Raw genomic sequence first — 22,882 nt, 5'->3', positions numbered from 1 at the left:
ACTAATACACTCAATGAAGCTTATCTATGTCTAATACACAGCAATGCTACTTACAGATTTAGTACTAGGTCCATGTAGAAAATAATTCAGTGCTTGTGGGTCCCTGAAGGAGGGGAAAAAAATAAAGAAGTCAGCACTTTTGTGAAGTCCATTTTACTAGTGAGGCTAATTTAACTAAGCCACATACTGTACTCATATAAATCAGGTTTCTAGTAAAAACACATCTTTCATTGAATCCAATGCAAAGCGGAAAGTTTGTATCATCTGGGGCTCTGTGTTTCTGTATCAGCACAACTTCCACATGCTGATCATACCTGCTGCCCTTGTAAAAAGGCATTTCAAGCAAATAAACAACATTGATTACAAAATTTTAGCTGTACTCTACTGTATTTCCCTTTATGAGGGTGATGCTCATGTTCTCTTGAAAAACATGGTATTTTATGACAGCACACAGTACAAAACCTAAGGAATATACTACCACCAAATAATGTGAGAAATGAAACAGGAACCACCTCTTCTACAGCTAAACTGTAATGCCTTGTTTAGCTAACACCTATTTACAAACCTGATTCTTTGATGGGTTTTTTGTCATCTTTGACACAATAAAAATTTATGACTGCCAGAGTAACAGTCCCCTCACGAAGAAAAAGTGGCACCTTTTCCAAGTGAAATCAACCATAGAAATAATTGACTAAATATTATGAATTTCAGTGTATTTAATTAACTTAGCACTAGCACTAAATAAAACTCATATTAAAAATGTAGTCAGATAGAATGAGTGTAAGAAATTCAAACAAATACAAATACATTAATTTAGCTGTATGTATAGACCAAGTAAAAAGAACAAAAGGCTGTGTTACATGGATTATAATGCAACAATTATACAGCACTTCCCTTAGCATAAGGAGTAAACTGACATGGATTTCTTTGACTTTTAAAACATGTTATTGATTAACAAGTAATAATGAAATATTTTTTAGGAGCAGATTATAATTTAAAAAAGCAGTAACTAAAAATGTCTCTTCACTTGACGGTCCTAGAAAGTAAAGAGGCATAAAGTCAAAGATCTTTCAAGCTCACAACTACTCTTCTAAAAGGACAAACACACCTCTACTCCCTTCTTTTTCTTTAAAAAAAACAAACTGTGTTTATGGGTTTACAAAAGACATGACAGTACTTGGCAGGGACTTCACTGCACTATTATGCTTACGATATTGAAGTGGTCACATATATTTTAAAACAAAGGTCATTTCATAGTAGATGTCACAGAATTTCAAAAATTAAGGGACACAGAACTCACAATCTCTTATAGGGTTCTATTATGCTCATGAATTTTATCAGTCAAATGACTAGGCCGTTTAATACTAATCACACTCACTGTCTTCCAATTGTGCAAAATGCAATTAAAAATTAAGAACACTTCAGAACCTTAAATATTATCTTCAGTAAGGAAGGAATTTTAGATGGCACTTACCAAATCATAGATCAGATTAAAAAAAAACAATGTTTTCCATTCTTCTAGATGCTTAAGACAATAATTGCTGCCAGCAGCAGCAAGAACACTGTAATTTTTCACACAAACACTCATCTGTATGGAGAGCACTTCATTTTCTGGACCACCTGTGATCTTGTAGCAGGATCCTCATGATTCATGCTCATAACAGAGCACTTAATTGTCACATGACCATCTTTATGTTCATGTTCCAAGCAGGAAGTGTTTTCACATGGTCACAATCAGTAACCTCCAACAACAGTTACTTCACAGACTGTTACTGAGCCTTTACTGGCACTGCTTTTGCTACAGCACCCAGAGGAACCCTCAAACTACAGCAGCCACTCTGGGGTGTTTTGGTCTTTCTGAAGTTACAGCTCTCACTGGTTTCACTGGAAGTTTTCAGGTATGTGAGAAAGCTTAATTATTTCCTACACTTAAGACAGGAAAAAAATTCTTGTATGAACCGAGAATGATCTTTTAGCAGCTGCTATGAGACTGACATCAGTCTAATTTCTAGCAGAGTTTGAACAAAGTACTGGACATTAAAAGCTGAATTCTCTTCTTGTGTTTTATATGCATTTATAGCATATTATCTGTTCTTGAATACTGACACAAATGACAGCCAAAGGAAGGCAACTTGTCACATATACAATCCACACAAAACTTGTTTAAGCTTCAGCTATCTTAACTATTTTTGGAGATTGCCACATAGAATTATATAACTCCATATGAATCAATTATGGAAATGGGGGGGGACAAAAAACCCACCATCATCTCACATGTCCATTCAAAATCCCAGATTTTATTGAAATCAAGTATCTTAGACCAAAATGCTGGTAAATTCTTTGATGTGAATAGAAAACAGTACAGAGAGCTATTCTTTTTTTCTAACATTTAGACGCAAATGTGTATTATTAGTAGAAATTCAATATTTAAGTATTTCAAATTAAGAAAAAAATACTTTTACTCTTCCCTTAAAATACAAGCCTAGCATTAAAAAAAAATCTAGTTGCATTACTCAAAAAAAATTGACATCTTAGGGGATTTGATCAAAAAAAAGTTATTTGCTATGAAGTTTGCAGGAGGATCCCTAGTAACATGCATCAACACTGATCTGGTATTACCACTACCTGAGAGGAGAATCCACTCTCCATGAACACACGTTCTCCTTGGCCTCTCCTGAGGAGAATGTCAGCAAGTGGACTGTCAGCTGGCATCCACTGGGATTAAGGTTTTGCACTCCACACATCTCCACGTGGAAGACATGGAGCATGTCTGTTCATTTCATTGCAAGTCACCTCATGTTTGGACAATACCAAGATAGAATCACCTTCTAGATGATGATTTTTGCAAAATTATTATTCCCAACTTTTCTGCAATAATTCTTGTGTGAAACTTACCCAATAAGATCAAGGAGACAGGATTCATCATCGTCATCATCCATGACAACTAGAATAAAGGAGAAAGTAGATATTTGATACGTATCACACAAAGCTTGTTTTCAACAACAAAACCAATTTAGAATATCTCGGTATTTTTATTCAACAATTTAAGAAGTTGACAGTTGTCCACTATTGACAAAGCTTTTAAGTAGATCTGCACCTTCTACAGATGTCTGCTGATTTATTTCAAAATCAAATTCAGTCACATGCAAAAATTTACAAACTCCCATGCAATGTTTTACCATCCAGGGGGCTTTTAAAATTTTGTATCAGAGAAAGACAAATAATTAACCAAAGTGATTAAAAAGAACTTCTACAATTTAAAGTAATAAAAATGTCAATACCGAATGCAATCTAAGACTCCAATTAAAATGCTTCTATAGGAATTTATTCCCAGCTAATCCCAGTGAGGGAATTACTAAACACTACAGAACCTACAAAGACTGTTACAAATTAGTGGCTGTAGTCACTAATTTGAGCAGCCAAAAGGTAAATAAACTTAGGTCAATGTCACAAGGATGCTGCTACAGTCTAGAATCAAAACTATAGCCAAAACATGACTAAGCATTGAAAGAAACAATGTTTTCTAACAGACCTTTCTCAGCAATAGCTAAGTGTCAATGTGGCTACTTCCAGTTTCTCCTCAGCACTATTCAGGAGTGTACTTAAACTTGTGTTTAACAGTACAGGGTTCTGACAGTCTTTTTAACAATGGCTAGGGAGGGAATTTACATGCACTGCCCAACCTGAGGGCAGCTATCAAATGCAGAGCACTTTTAGCCTCACAGTGTCACAACCACCAATTCCTCACACACTGCCTACTCCATCAGGGACTGCTGCACCAAAAAGTCTCATACTCACTCTCCCCTCTAACTGCTGCTCCTTCAAAGCTTCTGTTTGCATATTCTGGGCTCTTCTGTTCATTCTAGAATATAATCTCCCTTGTCCTTGTCAGTAACTGTCAGGACCATCCCATCTAATCCACCAGTTCAAGTATCAACTGATGTTAACATTTCCAAAACTTCTTGGTACCCTGGCTTCCTTTAAGTTATCCAATCTCATCTTTACCATATTTTCTACTCACATCAAGTTGATCATTGCATTCCATGCTTGTTTCTTTCTTAACTTCCCTTAAAAATTGTGATGCCATACTTATCACTCAAATGTTTTAACACAGCTTTGGCTTTAATTCATTCTGCTCTCTCTATTTCTTGACAAATAGAAACTTACTGTCCCTGACCAGAGATCCACATGAATCATTCCCTCATCCTGATCTCCATAATGATCCAAACAGTGAAGAGACTGAAGCACCTGCTACATAAGAGACTGAGAACACCAGGACTGTTCTCCCTGAGGAACAGAAAACCATTAAGAAATCTTTATCTTGTATATAAATACCTGGTGAGAGAGTGTTACAAATACTGAGCCAAACCTTTATCAGTGGTACCCAGGGAATGAACACGAGGCAAAGGGCACAAATCGAAACACAATAAACCAAAAGTCTTTCAAAAGAAAAAATTTTCCTTTTTTAAAACTCTGGGAGTAGACAAATTATGGCACAAGTTTTTCAGCAAGGAAATGGAGTCTCCATGCTTGGAGATACCCAGGACATGGCTGGACCACAGCCTTGACCTGCCTGCTCTGACCCTGAGCAGCCTGCTCTGCTTGAGCCTACCCTGAGCAGGACGTGATCTCAGGTATTCATTCCCACCTTGGCTGTCCTGTGATTCTGTAATCTCTTTCCTGAAATTTTTTCTATACTCCACTGGTTCCGAAAATATCTAATATTGTAGACTAGCAGAGGGTACTGTGTCCTCTATACTGTAGAGCCTTATTTGGATTTTTTCTGTCTCTGTGCTTTAGCTTACAGTGAGGGTAAAGCAGAAATGGAGCCAGTGTGAGGATCATTCAGTATCACTTCTCAGGGAGAACAGAAAAACAAAGCACAGCTACAGATAACTGCCTCAATGTTGACAAAAATCAGCATTCATGAGGTGATTATGCACATTAAGAAAAGCAATTTCTCCCATGATTCAGTGTTCCAGCTGCTTACTCTTGCATAGATCCACCAGCTTGAGCACTGATATTACAATTCAATGCTAAGCAATAGGCATGGCATAATATGACATCATGAAATTTAAACATAAATGTGTATTAGTAAGAATAAATAAATAAGCAATTAGCATTCTGCTGTAACTGTACTGACAGTACTACTTAGAGAAAGCTGTTATTTCCTCTAACTGCTGAAAACATACCCATGTCTCAAGAACAAGGTTCCAAAGTCTCCCAGCTAACCAACAGCAAAAATTTACATAAAGTCAAAATTATCCCTGTTTTGACACTGCAAACCTACTTTTGTATATCCCAACCCATGTGTCTATGGAAATACTGACAGCATTATTTAAACATCATAAAATTTCTTTGCTTATTCTCTGTGATTTTATCATAATAAGGGTTCACTATTAGCTGAAGTGACACCACAGAACTTCCTTCAATTAATATTCTGGAGGTATTAAAACAACTGACACAAATTAAGATAGATTTGTGAAATACACTGAATTCTTCAAAATGTGCATAGAATGATCAAAAGGAAAACAAAATGCATGTAAATACTGGTGTGAGAAAATCCTAATAGCAATACATAATCTTCACTATTTACTAAACATACACTTAGCTTTACTAGCTAAACATGATACAAGAAAAATCTACCCAACACACTGCAAACTCCTACGAGCTTACCACAGATAATAAAGTTTTATTGTTCCACAGTATGCCATGTGATATGGGACATTCCTTTGGTCAGCTGGGGTCTGGTATGTTGGCTGTTTCCCCTCCCAGCTTCTTTCACACCTCCAGTCTCCTCACTGATGCTGTGAGAAGGTGAGAAGTCCCTGACTTGGTGCAAACACTGTTCAGCAGCAACTAAAACATCAGTGTGTTATCAACTTTATTCTCATCCTAAATCCAAAACACAGCTACTAGAAAGAAAAGTAACTCTACCCCAATCAAAACCAGGACAACGTCGACCCCTTATTCTATACCTCATCATGCCCAGGTCCCACACTTTCCAATGCATCCCACATAATCACAACTACCTTTCCTGTCTTTTCCCATATATACAGACGTACAGGTTCATAATCTATGGACCATCCCATGAGTTCATTTAGTCCAGGACTTTGGGCTCCATCTGTCATATCATTCCTTCAAAGTGAAAGAGACGGTAAGTGCTGTTGGGATTATACACACCAGCTGAAGTCTGGTTCTATCACCGCTGCACTTTGCCCAGTTTCATCACTACTCATTCTTCATTTATCTGAGCAACCCTCACAGCAGCACCATTAATATGGCATAAAGCAACCAGAGTAGTGATTAGAAATACAGTATTACACAGCAAGTAATGTCCTCATTGGTTATTCTACCCCAAAATCAAGTCCTCTTGAGTATACACCAGACTTCCTCATCCCTCGGCATTACCCACTAAGTGCACCCAGGTCCTTGAGCAAATCCAATCCCATGGATGTGTCTGCCTTTGCCTGAGACAGGAACAACCCAGATTGCCTTCCACAACACAATTTTCTGTGTGCACTATAAGAACTTTATCCACTTCTACAGTGTGTGAAAAATTTGATTGGGCAGGGCCAGTCCTTTTAGCAGATCCCCTATCCCCATGTCTCTATGTCCCAGTATCCCTTGCTCTCAGTGTGGCCTTTAACAGTCAATTGCATTGTTGGATTTTCCTAGAGGTTGATGCATGACAGAAAAGAAGACATATCCAACTTTTTTGCCTAGGTGTCTATGAGGTTGCTGTGAAAATGAGTCCTGTATGTCCTGTGGCTTTCACGTGCCAAATCCACAGTCCAATAAACCTGGTAGTCACACCTGGTAGTACCCTTCCTTCACCCAGCTGGAGGCAGGCCCTTCTAGTCCTGGGCACAGTATTTATTATTACTTCCAAATACAAATCAGCCCCCACACTGGCGGGGCAGTATGAGAAGCTGAAAAGGCCTTGGCTTAGTGCAAGCACTGCTTTGCAACAACTAAAACATCAGTGTGTTATTCTCATCCTAAAGCCAAAACACAGCACTGTTCCAGCCACTGGAAAGAAATTCAGCTCTGTTCCAGCCAAAACCAGGACACTGGAGGTTTAAGCCTTTTTAACTAATGCCTATTTTCAACAAGGATTACCAAACGATTAGTGCCCTGTCAATTTCAGGAGAGTAACAGAGGCAGCAGCAAACAATCATACAGAGCACTTGCACACCCAAAAGTAGTCATTCAGTCTACTTCGAAAAGAGGAATTTGAGCAACATGTGACCTTGACACAGATGATCATTTAGAAGTATGTTAACAAAAGCAAGCCTGTCCTGAGGAATTTTCCTAAAGCCTTTTCTATGGCACAAACGATAGAAAAGTTTGTCATTTTTCTTGCCAACTATCTTTTCTAGTTCTCTGTCCTCCTCACTGTTTGTTAACATATAGTGGGCCAAAGCAATGAGTGGTGTACAAAATGGGTATAAACCATATTAAGTCATGAGAGTTTGAAAATAAAACCCGCCACAATTAGTGAAGTTAAAGAGTTATGAAGCCTAAACCAGTGGTCTACAAAGCAGTATGTGTGCAAGAAAATCCAGTGGGGTGCAAGAAGAAAATACTAAAACTTCACTAGTATATGAATATATGTACACACATACTTGTGTATGAAAATTAATATAAGTATACTGGGGATGCATGGGCTCATAAATCTTACCAATAGGGGTGTGTAATCAAAAACATTTGGAGACCATTGGCCTAGACTCTTAAACATTGACTCACTTCTGTATTTAGAGCAGTCTTTGGAGACTTCAGCCAGTGGAGGCTCCAGGTGAGGCTTGGCTGGGCCACTGGGACCCATCAATGCATCCAGGGTCCTGCCAAGAGCCCACACTAGAGACAGCTGGGGAAAATACACTTTGGCGAGAGTCACACAACCTGCTGGAGCACTGTTACAATGTAGCCTAGCAAACATCTAATTATCAATACTGGTCTACAGTGTCTTAAAAAAAAAGCCACAAAAAATATCTGCTTATAAGAAGTAGGCCAAATTCAGCCCTGCTGGTGCATCCAACTAATTTACAAAGGGCAATCCTCACTAATTAGGCACAACCCAGCACAGATATTCCCTGTAGCTTATTAGCAAAGCCCCTACCATTTTATTTCGTATCTCTGCTACCACACTGGTGAATATAGGATGTATTTCAATTTGGATAGCAGGTACTTGTGCAAGAAGCCCTGCCTATCCCTTCTGGGAAATAACCAGAGTGCCCTTTATCACACGTTCCCGAACAGAACATAAGAGAAGCTGAAAGTAATAAAACTGACAAGGAAATCCCAGCTATGCAAGCCAGTCCTCTGGGAGACTCTTATTACTTGGCCTTAAAGCCTCTGCCTTAATTTCAACACTCTGACCTACTACAGAGCAAAGAGGAATAGAAGATGAATAGAGAGTCCTGCCCTCCTCTCATCCACTTTCCCTGGGTCAGCTCAAGGCTTTAAAGAGTCATCTGGAACAAAAAACTGATCTGATAAAATACATTGATTTGTTTCAGCTCAGGATGAGCTTCTTGATTGGTTCTGGCTTGCCACAGGGCTACAGCGGCACTAGTGCCAGCACAAGAGAGGCAATGAGGTAGGTGGATAGCTAAACACAGGGGAAGGCAGCAGTGCTTCAGTCAGCTTAAAGCACGCATGGGGCTGTAGCACACGTGAGTACAACCACCACCCTCACATTACCACAGCACAGGCAGGGAGCCAGTGGAGCAATTATTCCCTTTTCTATCAGCACTCCCAGCTGAAATCTGTTTGGCTTTTACACTGCTCTTAAAACAAATACAAAACAACGTAAAGGAGCCTGAGAGCGCAAGTAAAATCATGTGGCCATGTGAAGGAATTGCCTTTCTTCAGCCTGGACAACAGCAGGCAAACCCAAGTGCTACCTGCAGCCTGCTAAAAGGGGGACTAAGATGAGCTAAGCAGGTTGCCTCTCATCAGCACACAGCAAGACACAAAGCAAGAGCCAAAACACGTAGCAAAAAAAATCCCAACCAGATGCAAGGAAAAATGTTCACAAACAAGAATGTTCAAGCAAGAGGGTGGAATCATCCTCTTCGGAAATTTTCAAAAATCAAATGGCCCTGGCCAACCTGTTCTGTGAAGCTTGCTCTGCTTACAGCAAGGGGCAGGGCCAGGTAACCCCCAGTGGTCCTCACCACCTTAAATTTTTAACCAAAAGGCTACACAATGCACAGTATCATGTAACACATGCAGGGCCTACATCCTGCAGTGTCATTAAAACCAGATTTGCCCAGAAGCAGTCCAAATACTCACATACACTTCGTAAGCTATCCATATTCTAAGAGCTGTAAACACTGGATTTTAAATTTACTCAAGTTATATTCAAGCTTGCAACAAAATTATCTTCCTTTCTCAAAGTCACTTATAATTTCATACAGCCTTAATAGATCATTTCAGATACAAAGCAATAAAGCACTATTTTCACATCCTGTAAAAAGCACAAGCTAATGGATAGCTTAGAAGAGCAACATCCAGAACAGTCATTTCCAGAAAGTGTGGCATAATCAACATCAAAACTTGTTAACTCACACATAAATAAATCTATCTGCAAAACTGTTGGAAAAATCTAGACTTAAGAGTTTTGTGCAAATACACAAGATCAATTCCTGATTGGCAGCATGATTCCTGAGAGTGAACACTGACCTTTGGAAATCAATGCTTTAGAGAAAGGTAATGACTGCTGTAGCTAAACCTTTATAAAGGGAGATAATCAAACTTGCACACAGTAACATCCCCAGCACCTGAAGCAATTACTGTTGGAGTTATGACATACACCCACTGATCCTCACAACTTCAGTATGCCTTTGTACACATCCTGTCAGCAGGAATTCTGACAAGATCTCTCTCAGGCTTTATAATGAACCTGTCCTATAAAATCTGCTAAATTGTTCTGTTGCTCTATCATTCTCCATTCAGAGTTTTAATCTACAATCTCAACAGAAGTATGGAATATCTGAAGAAATGCACTGCCACTGGAAAAACAAACCACAACAACAAAACCAGAGCAAATCAGTTACTGCAACAGTCACTGCAGAGAGCAGCACTGCTGTGAACTGAGCGTGCTACATCAAATTTGTGGCATTTTCATCCCTCACAACCTTTCTGAGCACGGATGTAAGATAACTCTATTTAACCCAATCCATTCCTTGCTAAATTACATAAAGGATTGCAGCAGCATTGAGTGACTCCACATTGACTGCAGAGATCAAACATTCAGAACTGAAGTCCTTCCCTAACACAAATTTCCACCAAAACTCTCATCAATTTCCACAGCTAGCATCTTGCTCCGTGTGCTTCTGAACTAGGGAGAAAAACTCCAAGCTGTTTCATCATCCACTGGGTAATATATCACCTTAGTGAGCACTTCAGATTGCTCAGGTGCTGTAACCACTGCCTGCCTTACCCTGGCAGCTCCCTCTCAGGTTCCTATCCAACAGGCAGCCTCAGATTCAGTGAAGGGAACTCCTACACAGGAACAACCAGACCTCATCTGCTTTCTCTGCAACACAGAAGTGTAAGAAAAGAATATAAACTCAAACACTTATTATCATATTCTTAAATTTCAAGTTTATGTTAATTCTTAAATTTCAAGTTTATGTTTATTCTTAAATTTCAAGTCAATACTACTTTTGAGCAATCTAGTATCTTGAAAAGTGAATTTCAGATTCTTGTAAATAACCAAGACTCTATCTTATAATCAACTTAAGAGCTGCTTACCATGTCAAGCCCTCTGTTTTCAAGAAATTGATTTTTACATGGATAGAATACTGATATTAAGAGGGATTTCCACTTCCCCCTCTCATTATTGTAAAAAAATTATATACTGCAGAATAATGACAAGCACTCAGTGGAAAAGAGGTAAATATTGAAAAACTCATTGCAAACTAAAACCTCACTCAGAAGTCATGATTATCCAAAAATGGTCATCTCAAGACAACAGAAGTAAGGGGAAAAAAAATTAAAATGCACTTTGTAAAACACAAAGACTTACTATTCACTCATAAACTAACTATGCTGTACTTATATCCTACAATATGGAATTACTCCATACAAATATTTTCTTTTCCAGAGTAATCAAAAGAAGCAGTTACTACACTGTTGCAAAATCTACCAGGAACTGTGCTCTAAAATATAGCTTAAAAACTATGAAATTTGGAATTCTAATCTAGTAACACAGTCCACTATGCAAGCATTACCTACTTAATATTCAAAAATAAGTTTTTATTCCAAGAATCTGAATTTGAATAGTACTTCTAAGATGAATTTGCAACACTTGAAATTAGCTGTAGAACTGAATTTAATCATCAATATTTCAGACATCTGTATGCAACAAGTATGAGAAGAAACTGGTAATTTTAAATATTCAAAAGAATTATGAAAACCTTTCTAAGAAAAACTACTCTAAAAACCAGAAACAATTCAGGAATCAGAAAAATAGCAACAAGAAAAGAAACACAAAAGTGCTTCCTCTCAGGAATTGCTAGACACAACATTATGCCTCTTCATGGTTTTTAATATCTGGCAGACGAACACCTAAGAGCACAGGCAGGATGCTTACACATCCAGCTCCACACACAGAAGGGTAAATAAAAACCACAGACAACCTACAATAGGCTGTTTATCCAACTCCTACATTTCCCTTTAGTACACCATTAAAAAAATACTCATTTGAGTTTGCCAAATGCAGTAACTTACCAAACCTCCAAAAACTACAGTGATATTTTAATATGTTAGGGGGAAAAAAGGAAATGTACAGTTCAGCTAACAGTATGTATGATAGTAATGGCTAATCCAGCTACAGTCAACACACCAAGTACACATGTGAACACCCTGTGTGGCTGTCTACAATCGGTTTCCCTGAGATACACATGTTCAGCACAGAATTTCTGATTTATTCCACACAAGTTTTTTCCTACTGCATCCACAGCTGCTCTTGGCAATATCAAAATCTTAACAAGACTTTTATCAGGAAACAGATTTTTTTTTAAAACCACACAGAGAAAATCCAGAGTAACCTCAGCCTGGAAGCTGAGGAAGCTAGGATGCTTCCTTATTCCATGGATTCCCCAGGCTGAAGGCTGGGCTCAGACCTCTCCTCTAGCAGTGACTATCCTCATCACTATGCTATGGCCAGTTTTGGGCTCTGTCTTCCAAGATGCTTCATCACATACACAATTCCTCAGGAATTTCAATATTCATAGAACACTTTGGAAGGTCCTGGTTTCATCCCACAAGACACACAGAAGGTGGGATCTCAGCAGTTCCTTAAGAAGGAGATATTGGAAGATATTAGATCCTCCCCAGCATTTCTACAAACTACTGTATGCTATAGGACAGACTGCTAGCATATGTGCTTTGTGCAAAACAATACTCCAAGAAATGTTCAGTCAGTCCCTCAGATGGTTTTTACCTTGTTTCTACTCAAGAATACTCAAGTTTCATACTTGTGAGCATATAGTTTTCAGAGTTTTTTGAAAAAATATTCTACAGGCCCATAACTTCTTTATGAACTGAACATTTCTCAGTTGATTTATAAACCAATGACCAATTAATACTTTTTCATTGCCACTCTAGTCCATACTAGCTTAAAAACCAAACTTTGCCACAAGCATGGTTCAGATGAGCTGTTAGTATCTGCTACCAACTGCCAATAATTAGCTGAACAGCCATTTATACTCCTTTCAGTTATTATGTTTGGGAAATCTACTGAAAACTGAATAGGATTAATTGACAGATGTGTAACTACTTCAGCAGTGCAGCCCATAGCAACAACCCAAATCCACGCTGAAAAACCTCCATGCTGTCCTTCTTGAAGGCAATGCCTTGCTGATTGCCTGTGGAAATTTCACCACCTATTTCAGTGGGGCCAAGATAAGTCAACTGCAGAAGTTTTCTCAATAAATTCAAGCTCCAACACCACATATTGAAAAATCCATGCTTGGATCAAGTTCACAGTAAAACTACTGCAAGTTCCACCTGAGACAAGGCATAAGATTTGATTGTTGTTGTAAAGTCTGTCTCTTACAATGTAGTTAAATCCTCCTCTCCAGATCTTCCCCCTCCATTGCACCAGCCCTTCTCAATACCTTTAATAAGACAAAGGTTACTATGTTAGGTTTTTACAGTGATTTTGCCTGCTTTCTATTTCTTTTGGTAATAATTCCCTTAACCCTAGAACATTTTTAAACTAGTGCAAGAAAAGAAAAAAAAAACAACTTGATAGTCTCTCTGTGCTAGTTAATGGTAATCTTCATTTTGTCTAAAACTTCAACAGTTCTCAAATAAAGCAAAATAATACAGACAGAGTAGTTGGGGGTTTTTTAACTATGAAAACAGGAACAAATTAACATCTGAAAAAAAAAAAAAGATACACATATTCATTTATCTATGTGATGACCTGGAAAAAACCTCAGTTCAGGCTGGTGCTTATGCATTGGTGGTGTTAACAAGGGCCCTCCCAAAACTGCTCACTCTTTCAAATTAAAACAGTGGCAGGTCACAATGAATGTTAGAACAGTTTATTATTGTCACTGCTTTTCCTCTACCATAAGAAAGGAAAACACTTGTTTCTGTAGACAATCCCCATGTCTATGCTGGACCGGGTATGTGGCAATAAAAAAACCTTTCAAGTACAGATGCAGCTTATTCCAGCAGAACCACTGTAAGGAATTCTGCCAACTCTCTGAACAGTGACTACATTATCAAAGAGGCTCTTATGCCTGCTCTGTAGCCACTACTTAGACAGCAGTGACACACTTTCACGCTGGCTGCTACATCTACCCTAAAAAGCAGCAGCCATTAGGTTTACCACAAGCCTAATGCAGCGTGAAGAGGCACAATCATTGACCATTAGAGCCTCGCTGTGAAACCCAACTGCAGTTATGCACATACAACTTCCCTGGAACCCATGTGGAACTACACCAGCGAAACTCTGGAGAGGCAGCAGGCAGCACAGCACACCCAGGCATCCTTGACTGCAGAGCTCTTCAGCTCTATCCCATGGGCTTACCTCTGCTGGAAAACTTCATGAAAACAGAAAGGTACCTAGGAAACTGGAAATGCAGCTTATACTAGCACAGCCTTGGGGCTGTCCTCTCAGTACATAAACTGTACTGGAAAAGGACACGTGAAGGAGCTGGGTCAGGAAAGCTGCACATCCATAAAGTGGTGTAAATACTTAGCTACAGTACAACCATCTCTGCAGCACTGACCTCAACCGAGTCCACACATTTAGCGAGAGCATTTTCAACTCGAGGATACAGGTATCACATGCAAAGCAAGCACTCAAAGTAAGCACAAAACAAGCACACACCTGAACACCCGAGCATCGCACCAGTGAGTAAGCCGAGGTGTATCAATGGAAGCACAACCAGGCTACTGTATCAACACGGTGAGCGCTGCATTTCTCCAGCAAAGTAAACAAGAGACACCCAATGCAAAGTGCTACTTGTAACAACAGCCACAAACTTTTAAGCTCAGACAGAGAAAAACTCATCTAAAAAGAACGGGTCTGGAATATTTAAGTAGTAGCCGACCAAGATCTCGATGCAAAATGAGAATATACTGTGCTTAATGCAAGCAGGCCAGTGGGCAGATTATATACAGTAATTTGGCAAGTACTAGGCCCTGAGAGAATATAAACTGGTCATTTTTATCCCATTTCTGCCATGTCTTCACTATTTTCACAAATTAATGAAGAAAAAACACAGTCTTCCACACATTTAGGCATATGAGAAAAATTTTATTATTTAAAAGCATACTACCATTAAAAAAAATTCACCACATTTATTCCAAGATTCCTATTAACGAATATAATCACTTCATGAAGCAGTGAATTTAATGATGTAAGATTTCTGAAATATGTGAACAAATACTGTATTCCACATTCTAAATCTTCGTAAAGAATTTAAGTTTCATAGCTGGTGTTTTTTTCAAACCTAAAATGCTAACAAGTCCCCAGGAAAGTCTTTTAAAAAGACAGATTATATCCAGACAATTTTTTTGTATGTTCCAAGCAATAAGTGTATTTCACAGAAATGTTGTTTAAAACCCTTCAACAGGCAAAAAATTTAAACAGCCTTAAGGTTATTCCTGAATTTTACAAAATCTCCCATTCTATCAGGAATGAGCAATGAGAATGGGGAAGCCTTCCTCTGATGTGTCAAAAAACATAAATCCAAGAACTACACAAGCATTCCACACTCCTTAGCGGGCACAGCATAAATTGGTTTGGCAGCACACTTTGCTCTTCCCAGGTACAGGTGAAGTACTCAAGCCTCATGAGCTCTGAGCAGATCATACAGAAATGTGTTAAAAAAAAAAGGTGGTTTTGAAAAAAAAAATGTATTTGCAGTGCTCTTTCTAAAAACAGCACCAAAACAAAACTTTAAAAATATATTAAGGTTGAGCTGCCAAATTAAGTAATTTGGAAAAAGCAGCTTCCCCTCAGTCATAAAGGAGCAATAAAAACTTGAAAATATGCTAGTCCCTCCCCCCACCAAAATATCACTAAGACAGTAACAGCAACAAAATAAGCAACCCACCCAGCAAAAAATTACCTATGCTTTTATTTTTACAAGCACTACAGAAACCTCTTCAATGAAGAATACCTTGCCCTATTCACTACACAGGATTTTTTAAAGGTGGATTTCTCTTTTAATGCATGGGGGTTTTTTGAGGTCATCGTTCAAAAAAAAATATGTTCCTTCAAGTCTTTTTTTTAATTGCTATAAGCTGAATGACAAGAAACACGCATTTCCGAGGTAAGAACACAAGCTCGTAAGGGATGTTGGCGGGATTGAAGCTGCGCGCACGGGCCCGTGCGAGCCAAGCCTGTTTAACCGCTCCTCAAAACGGTGACCAAGGATTAGGAAAGGAGCGGGTGGGGGGGCACGGGAGGGAAGCAAGGCTTTTAGGACTTCGGGGAGATCTCGGCTCCCAAATGCTTCCCAGACAAGACACAGAAATATGGCCCGAGCTGGGCGCGACGGCACCGCCCCACACGGCGCGGCGACAGCAGAAAGGACCTTAAAATGGCGCCCGTGGGGGAGGAGAGCGGGTGAAACTGCGCAACAAACGCTGGCAGGGAGCCAGGCAGCGCCATCTTCCCGCTCCCCCGCGCAGCCGGGGCTGCCTGCCCACCGAGCCCGGGCACGGCCGGGGCCGCCGCCGGAGCCGCTCTCCTCTCTCCCCTCTCCTCTCTCCCCTGCAGTCCCTCGGCCACTCCGCGCTGCCGAGGCCGGGGAACGAGAGCAGCGGCGAGCAGAGAATGGCGAAAGGCAGAGGCCTCCATATCTCATTCCTCCCCACAGTGATTAGGAACAGCTCTCAGTATATATAAACGTGCCCTCTACGTGCTGTTCGATTTTGCCCGGCTCTTAACATCTCTATACCGGTTTTCTGCCATCATCTGTAACTGAATTTTGTAATTAATACCAAAAAGCAAAATATAATTTAGATACTGAATATCGCCCATGACTCAACAAACGTGAACAGTGACCGTTTCAGAAAACCCCCTTCACAACCCACTACTCATTTAAGCCACAAGTAAAAAAAAAAAAAAAAAAATCTAATTACAAAACATTGCTTCTTTTACGCAAAATAATCCCAGCAGCACAAAGGATCAGATTCACATCCACTCTACAGCGAAGCCAAAGGGGTCACTCCAGAAAGAGACGCTTTATTGTGTTTTAAAGAGGCGTTACAATTAAATATTTTCTCTCTCCAAAAGAAAAATTTTAAAATTAAATAAATAAAATAAAAGGCACATCGAAAAACTTGATCCCGAAAAGGCAAAAAAAAAAAGCGCAATAGCCCAAACCTACCGCCCGAGCATTTCGCGCACCCACAAAAAGCGGCACCGTTTCCATTCCTCGGTTAAAAGCAGGAGGCACGGAGCGATTCGAAGGAAATTGCAAATAAAAAACCAAACAAATCAAATCAAATCTAGTGGCGACACCGAAAACGAGGAAATGAGTGAAAAATAAATCCCCAGAAGGTACAACTCTGAGACACAAGCTCAAAGAAAAGACAAGATTAGGGTGGTGGCGAGTGGAAGGGGGAAAGAAAAAAATCAAGCCACGAGTGAAAAAGGAAAAAAGAAAAGAAAAATCCTTCCCAGCTGCACAGCCAGGAGAGAGACGAAGTGTCTCCATTTTCCCGACGAGGAGGAAGAAAAGACTGTTTCACAGACCACAGAGCTTTAGAGAAAAGCAAAGAAACGAGGGGGGAAAAAAAAGAGGGAGGAGATTTGAAAAGATTATTTTTCTTTCTCCCTCACACACTCTCTCTATCCCCCTCTCTCCCTCTCACTCTCTCACACTCACACATACACACACACTCTCTCTCCCTCCTCTCCTCTTTCCATCCCTCTCTTGATGGCCATCAAGGGGGCGGAAAAAAAAAAAGACAACAACAACAACTAATTTTAAACCGGCTCAATCAATGAGTCATTAAAAGAGATTTTTCTTCCCTCCTCTCCTGAATTTGCATGGCATCAGCAAGGAAAAAAAAAAAAAAGAAAGGAAAAAAACCCACCCCAAACCTCTCCCCTCTCTGCAGCTATCAGCCTGGACCTGAAACCTTATCTCTCCCTTCACCCCCCACCCCCCCCCCCCCGCCTTTATTTTAAGAAACAACTTTTTTTTTAAGTGCCCTCAGCAGCCACCACCACCAGCCTCGCGGAAAAAAAAAATTAATATATATAGTTCATTTCCATGTGAATCCACATCTGCCCAAACAACAGCCACCCACAAAATATCCCTCTTCTTCCTCCTCGTCTCCCCTCTCGCTCGCTCTCTCTCTAGATATATATTTATATACATAGCCCCAGAGCCAATAGCTCTCTGGGCTGAAACCTAATATCCTGGTTTTGGCAACTCCTGGTTGTTAATTTGCTCCTCTTTCTTTTCTGTCTGTCTGGAGATAGATTTCCCCCCTCTCTTTTCCCTCCCCGAAGGAAGGGAGGAAGGAGGTTGTGTGTTTTTTTTTTCCTTGAAATTTTTATCACAAAATTATAATACACTCAAAGGGAAACTCACCGTCATGAAAAAGCAGTGCCTTGTCAACGGGGTTTCTTCGCCATCACATCAGGGGCTGGCAGTGTAGGAGAGAGAGAGGGAGAGCGAGAGAGCGAGGGAGGGAGGGGGGAGAGCGAGCGGGAGAGGGAGCGAGCGAGAGAGGGGGAAAGAGAAAGCGAGCGGGAGGAGAGCGCGGCTCCGCTCGGCTCCGCTCCGCGCCCGCACCGCCACCGGCACCGGCACCGCACCGCACCGCCGGGCCCGGCACGGCACGGCACGGCCGCGCAGCTCCGCCGGGACACAACGCCGCAGACCGGCGCCCGGGCACACGCACCGCCGCCCTGGCATGATGAGTCCCCAGCCCCAGCGCGATCCTCGCTCCGCGTTTACAGCCAGGCCCTTTAAAAACTTCGGCTCCTTTTTTTTTTTGGGTTGTGTGTTTCAGAAACCCGTAGGTCTGGAGACCTAGCCCAGGCTGCTGGCTTTAGGTTAAAAGTTGGGGTTTGTTTGGGGTTACAGGGAAGTAAAACAAAGTTTTTTTCCTATTAAAATTAACGTTAATGTTAACAATTTGGTTGATTTCCTTCATATTAAAGCTGTAAATCACTATAAGCTTTGTGGACAGGAGGGGGTCACCAGAAAAATAAGTGCAAGTGCAGGGGGCTGCCCAGAAAAATAAATGCAAGGTCACCTTGAGAAAGATAAGATTTGATCCCCTGGAAAGCTACAATATTTTCAGTTTTTTAAAATATGTTCTTATCAGCCTTGCTGGAAACAAACTACGTGAACTTCAACTACTTTAAAAAGTTTTGGGTAACCTAAAAATGTTAATTGCAAGTCAAAGGTTGTAGCACTGAGAGCTCATTAATGCTATTCTACAGTTTACTTCAGCTAAAAGCATTCATAACTTTATTCAAAGCTTTTTGTTATAGAAAACTATTCCAACTTCCACCATTCACTTCATTCATTCATTGAAAACAATTTAATTCTAAAATAAGTTTTGCAGATAATTTAGAGAAGCCTGGTTTATTAAAAAAATTTTTGATTGAAAATAGATTTTTAGCATGCACATGCATGTATGGTAATGCTTTTAAAACAACAAAAAATCTCTTTAAGACCCTTTTTCTGCTAGTAATGGTAATTCCCAAGGACTTTACTATTTTATTCCTAAGTAACTTTGTTAAAACTCCTTAGAGACAAGGATTTGAAGACTTTATTTAGTAGCACATCCTTCTTTGTTAGCTTCACACAGCTCAAAAAAACCCCTCTTACAACGTTTTAGGTTTTTTGAGCAACTATATCAAAATGGTTATGGGCAGTATACTAAGTGGACATTGTCAAAGAAGTTGTCCAGATTGCTTATCTTAAAAAAAAAAAATCTCATCACATCAGCATTTTCAATTAGAATCTGGGTATATTATTTTTTGAATTAATCAACCAATTCCCAACTTCCGCCAAAGCCAAAACTCACCTACAAACCTTGTTTACATGCGTACCCCCAGTAGAAAACTGAGGGGAAGTTTCAGATCACTCCCACACTGGAGGGGATGGCCCAAGCAAACAAACCTTAGCAGGAGTCCAGCAGATCCTTTGTGCAGCCCACACCCAACCTGCACGTGGCCGTGCCTCAGCCATCAGCCAGATTATTAACTGCACTTTTCAGGAATACAGCAAGGACCCCAACAGACACAGTATGGACAGAAACACCGCATGCCAAAGAGCTCGGGAAGAGCTGTAAGCCTGTACTCCTGACACCAGCGTTAGAAAATCCAAAAGGCCAAAACTTCAAGGTTCCTAACTTCAGTAAATGCTTCAAGGCCAAACTCTGCCCTGAATTCATACCTACTCAGCTTCACTGGCTTTAGAGAATATTGCCCAAGCGAGAACTTGTATGGAGGGACACCACCAGCACTGTCATTTGGTTAACAGGAAGGAACTTTGCTTCAGAGGTACAAGGCCGAACATCTGATCAGTATGTTGTTATTATTATTACTCTCCCAGTCCTACAGAAACCACAAATAGGAAGCAGGCAATACAATACAAAAAAGGAACTGAAGAAAGGAAGACAAATGATTTTGAATGGATTCTGTTACCATAAGAAACACAAGGAATCCTACACAAGTTTTCCATGATGTTACCATAACTTACTTTCCCTGAAGGATGTTTCAAGGCAGCATTGACAACAGCATTACTAAGCAGGTAGAGTACAAAAAGGGAAGGCGAACTAACATCATCTATACAATGAAGCACCCTACAGTAACCACATTTCTCTGTATCTATACACATTTGCTATATTCGTTCACAGGTATAAACGATTACCAAAAAAAAAAAAATCAAGGGTTGGATGTAATTTTGTAGGTCATACTGAAGTATGCACTTAATGTTACCTTCAATTCTAAGAGGTCTGAATGCAGTCATCAGCTGTAATGTTACCACTTTCAGGTGTACTACAGAATTTCTGAGACCATGTTTGTAAAGAACTACTGCTTTTTCCTGGCAGGTACTCATGCTGTTTTAAGAGCATCACGTGGTGTTTCAGCACTAGGTGTCACTGCCCCAAGAGGCTGCCCCTCTTCTCACTGCCTTTCTGCATGAATACAAAAGACCCTTGTATGTCAACATCCTTCTACTTCAAGGTCACCTGCTCAGAGCTGTCCTCTTCAACCAGAGTCCTATGTACAATGCACAATCAGTTGCTGCCTTTCTTTAGCTTTTACAATCACATTTTCTTTCCTGTAGCAGCTTTATAAGGAGCAAGGGGAAATAAGCACAGGAAAGGAAAGACCAGTGTCCAAAGGAAGAAGAGAAATCTTTGGAAGGCAGACATTGGTGTAAAAACAGCTACTGGGAACATCATGTGCACTCGTCACACAACAAATTACTTGGCTGTATTTTGACACCAGCTATCAAACTGTGACCATGCTGTTTAACAAATACCACTCTCATAGGTGTGCAAAGACACCAAATGACATTTGGAGTGATCTGATACATTGCCCTAAAATGACAGACTGTGAAGAACCGAAAACTATGCTTAGATATCGAGAGGGAGAAAATAAGGGGGTACAAAGCACCCATCATTCTGTCTCCAGGTTTCTCCTACATCAAGTCACTTTGCTGATATTCAGCCCATTTTTTCAGGTCTGCATCACATGCACTCCAATTCTTGTGCAATCATAAATTAGTACTCCAAAAGAAGGTGAGGCAGTGATAGATTCATAATGAAGAATTTAAGGACTAAGCTAGTGCATTAGAATTAATGCCACAGCCATCCCAAGGTTTTTGCATGAATAGATGGTTTGTAACCTCAACTCACTGTATCCTTTCAGAGATATATTGCAGGAAAAGAATGCCATTTGCTTCAATGCAGCCTTGCTTCCTCAGACTGAATTGTTCAGCTCTATTGATGGCACTTCTTCCTCCCATGCTTTTTCTTTCCATTCATTAATGTGTTTCTTATATCAGGTCATCACCAGTCACACCTTTTACTTATCTACATATGGCTTAATTAATTATTTAAATAAAAATAAATAACTAAGCTTGAAGGCACAGAAACAAATAGGTCATCATTAAAGGGCACAGGCAATAGAGAGGTAGAGGTCACTTGAAAAGTAGGGCACCCAAATACAGAGGCACGAAGGCAGACAAGGACTTTAACTTGGAATATAAATGTAACATACCACATGAAATTTTCAGTTCAATATCCATATTAGCCACCAAATTCTGAATAATTACCACCACTATTTTGATGACTCACCCACAAAAATTACCTAAACATTACAATGTTCAGCTTGATACCATACCTTCCTTACCCAAAACAGTACTTACAACACCTGGGTCATAACTGCATGATGTAATTGTAAAGCTGCATGACTCCGGTATCAATCATCATACCAAAGACAGGACTACTTAACCAAAGGTATCTTAAGGGGTGATTGGTAAGAACGTAGGTAGGTAGAGGGGGTAATGAGAGTGAGCCTCAGAACAAGAGATTTACACCAATACCAGAAGACAGACAGGTTTCTATGACTGGAGATTGTGTGAAGGCCAACAGGGCTGGTCTGTGATGAATCCAGAAAGCAGATTTTAGAGAACTGTGCTTCTCTGAGATGGGGATCTGACCGTACAGCAGACAATTAAGTAAAGCCAAAGAAAACATGGTGACTGGAGGTTCCATTTAAACAAATGGCAATTCAAATTATTACTGGAACAGATCAATAATTACTATATCATTCTCTAGGTTATTTAAATATAGTCTCATATTCTTCAGCTTAAAGTACTCTAAAAAGAAGAATTAAGTTTGAAGGATTAATAGCTCTCACTTCCAAGTCAGAATAATCTTAAGATATTCAGCCACTGAAATGTATCAGGAAAAAAAAAATAACCTCACCTCTGGAGACAGAACTTTATTACAGAAATAATGGAGAAGTAAACTTGCCCAAGTAACACTGCCAAAACTGATGGAAGAATTTAAACTAAAAATGATGGCAGAAATTGGGACAACCTTCTATCACATTTATAGTTAATTTGGCTAGCACAGATGAATGGTATAAAAAATCAGGTAAGGATACAGAAATACAGACAAGTATATTAATGAATAGATGGACACAAGGATTTGGGTGTTGGTTTGTTTTGGTTTGGTTTTTTTTAAACATAGTACTAATTAAAAACAGCAGCCAGGCAATGAAACTAACAAAAGAAGCATTCCTAATACAACTGAGGTGTTGTGGATGACGTTTAACAAAATAAAACCAAACAAAAAATAGGAGGAATTTAAGCAAAAAAAAAAGGAGGCCTAAAACATGAAATTAGGTGATATA

At 39.8% G+C, this 22,882-nt stretch overlaps 1 protein-coding gene across 9 annotated transcripts in view; it reads right to left on the bottom strand.

Annotated features, from left to right (window-relative positions):
* The window catches only part of BICRAL (BICRA like chromatin remodeling complex associated protein), a 71,110-nt gene that overhangs the window by 18,114 nt on the left and 30,114 nt on the right, over positions 1 to 22,882 (bottom strand). For 3 of the 9 annotated variants that reach the window (XM_064414370.1, XM_064414368.1, XM_064414372.1), the window contains exons 2-3: positions 2,896 to 2,944; positions 55 to 103 (exon numbers count right to left, since the gene is read on the bottom strand). In XM_064414370.1, the coding sequence (XP_064270440.1) occupies positions 55 to 103; positions 2,896 to 2,939 (93 nt within the window). In that variant the 5' untranslated portion in view covers positions 2,940 to 2,944. Of the gene's footprint in view, positions 1 to 54; positions 104 to 1,474; positions 1,632 to 2,895; positions 2,945 to 4,167; positions 4,189 to 10,450; positions 10,547 to 16,871; positions 17,339 to 18,086; positions 18,224 to 22,882 lie in introns of those variants that run through there. The other 6 variants (XM_064414366.1, XM_064414369.1, XM_064414365.1 and 3 more) reach the window with 6 other exon arrangements.

This window comes from Passer domesticus, chromosome 3 (genome assembly GCF_036417665.1).
Source record: "Passer domesticus isolate bPasDom1 chromosome 3, bPasDom1.hap1, whole genome shotgun sequence".
In the NCBI taxonomy this organism is placed as follows: Eukaryota; Metazoa; Chordata; class Aves; order Passeriformes; family Passeridae; genus Passer; species Passer domesticus.
The sequence above is the reverse complement of the archived record's forward strand: the minus strand, read 5'-3'. Positions and strand labels throughout refer to the sequence as shown.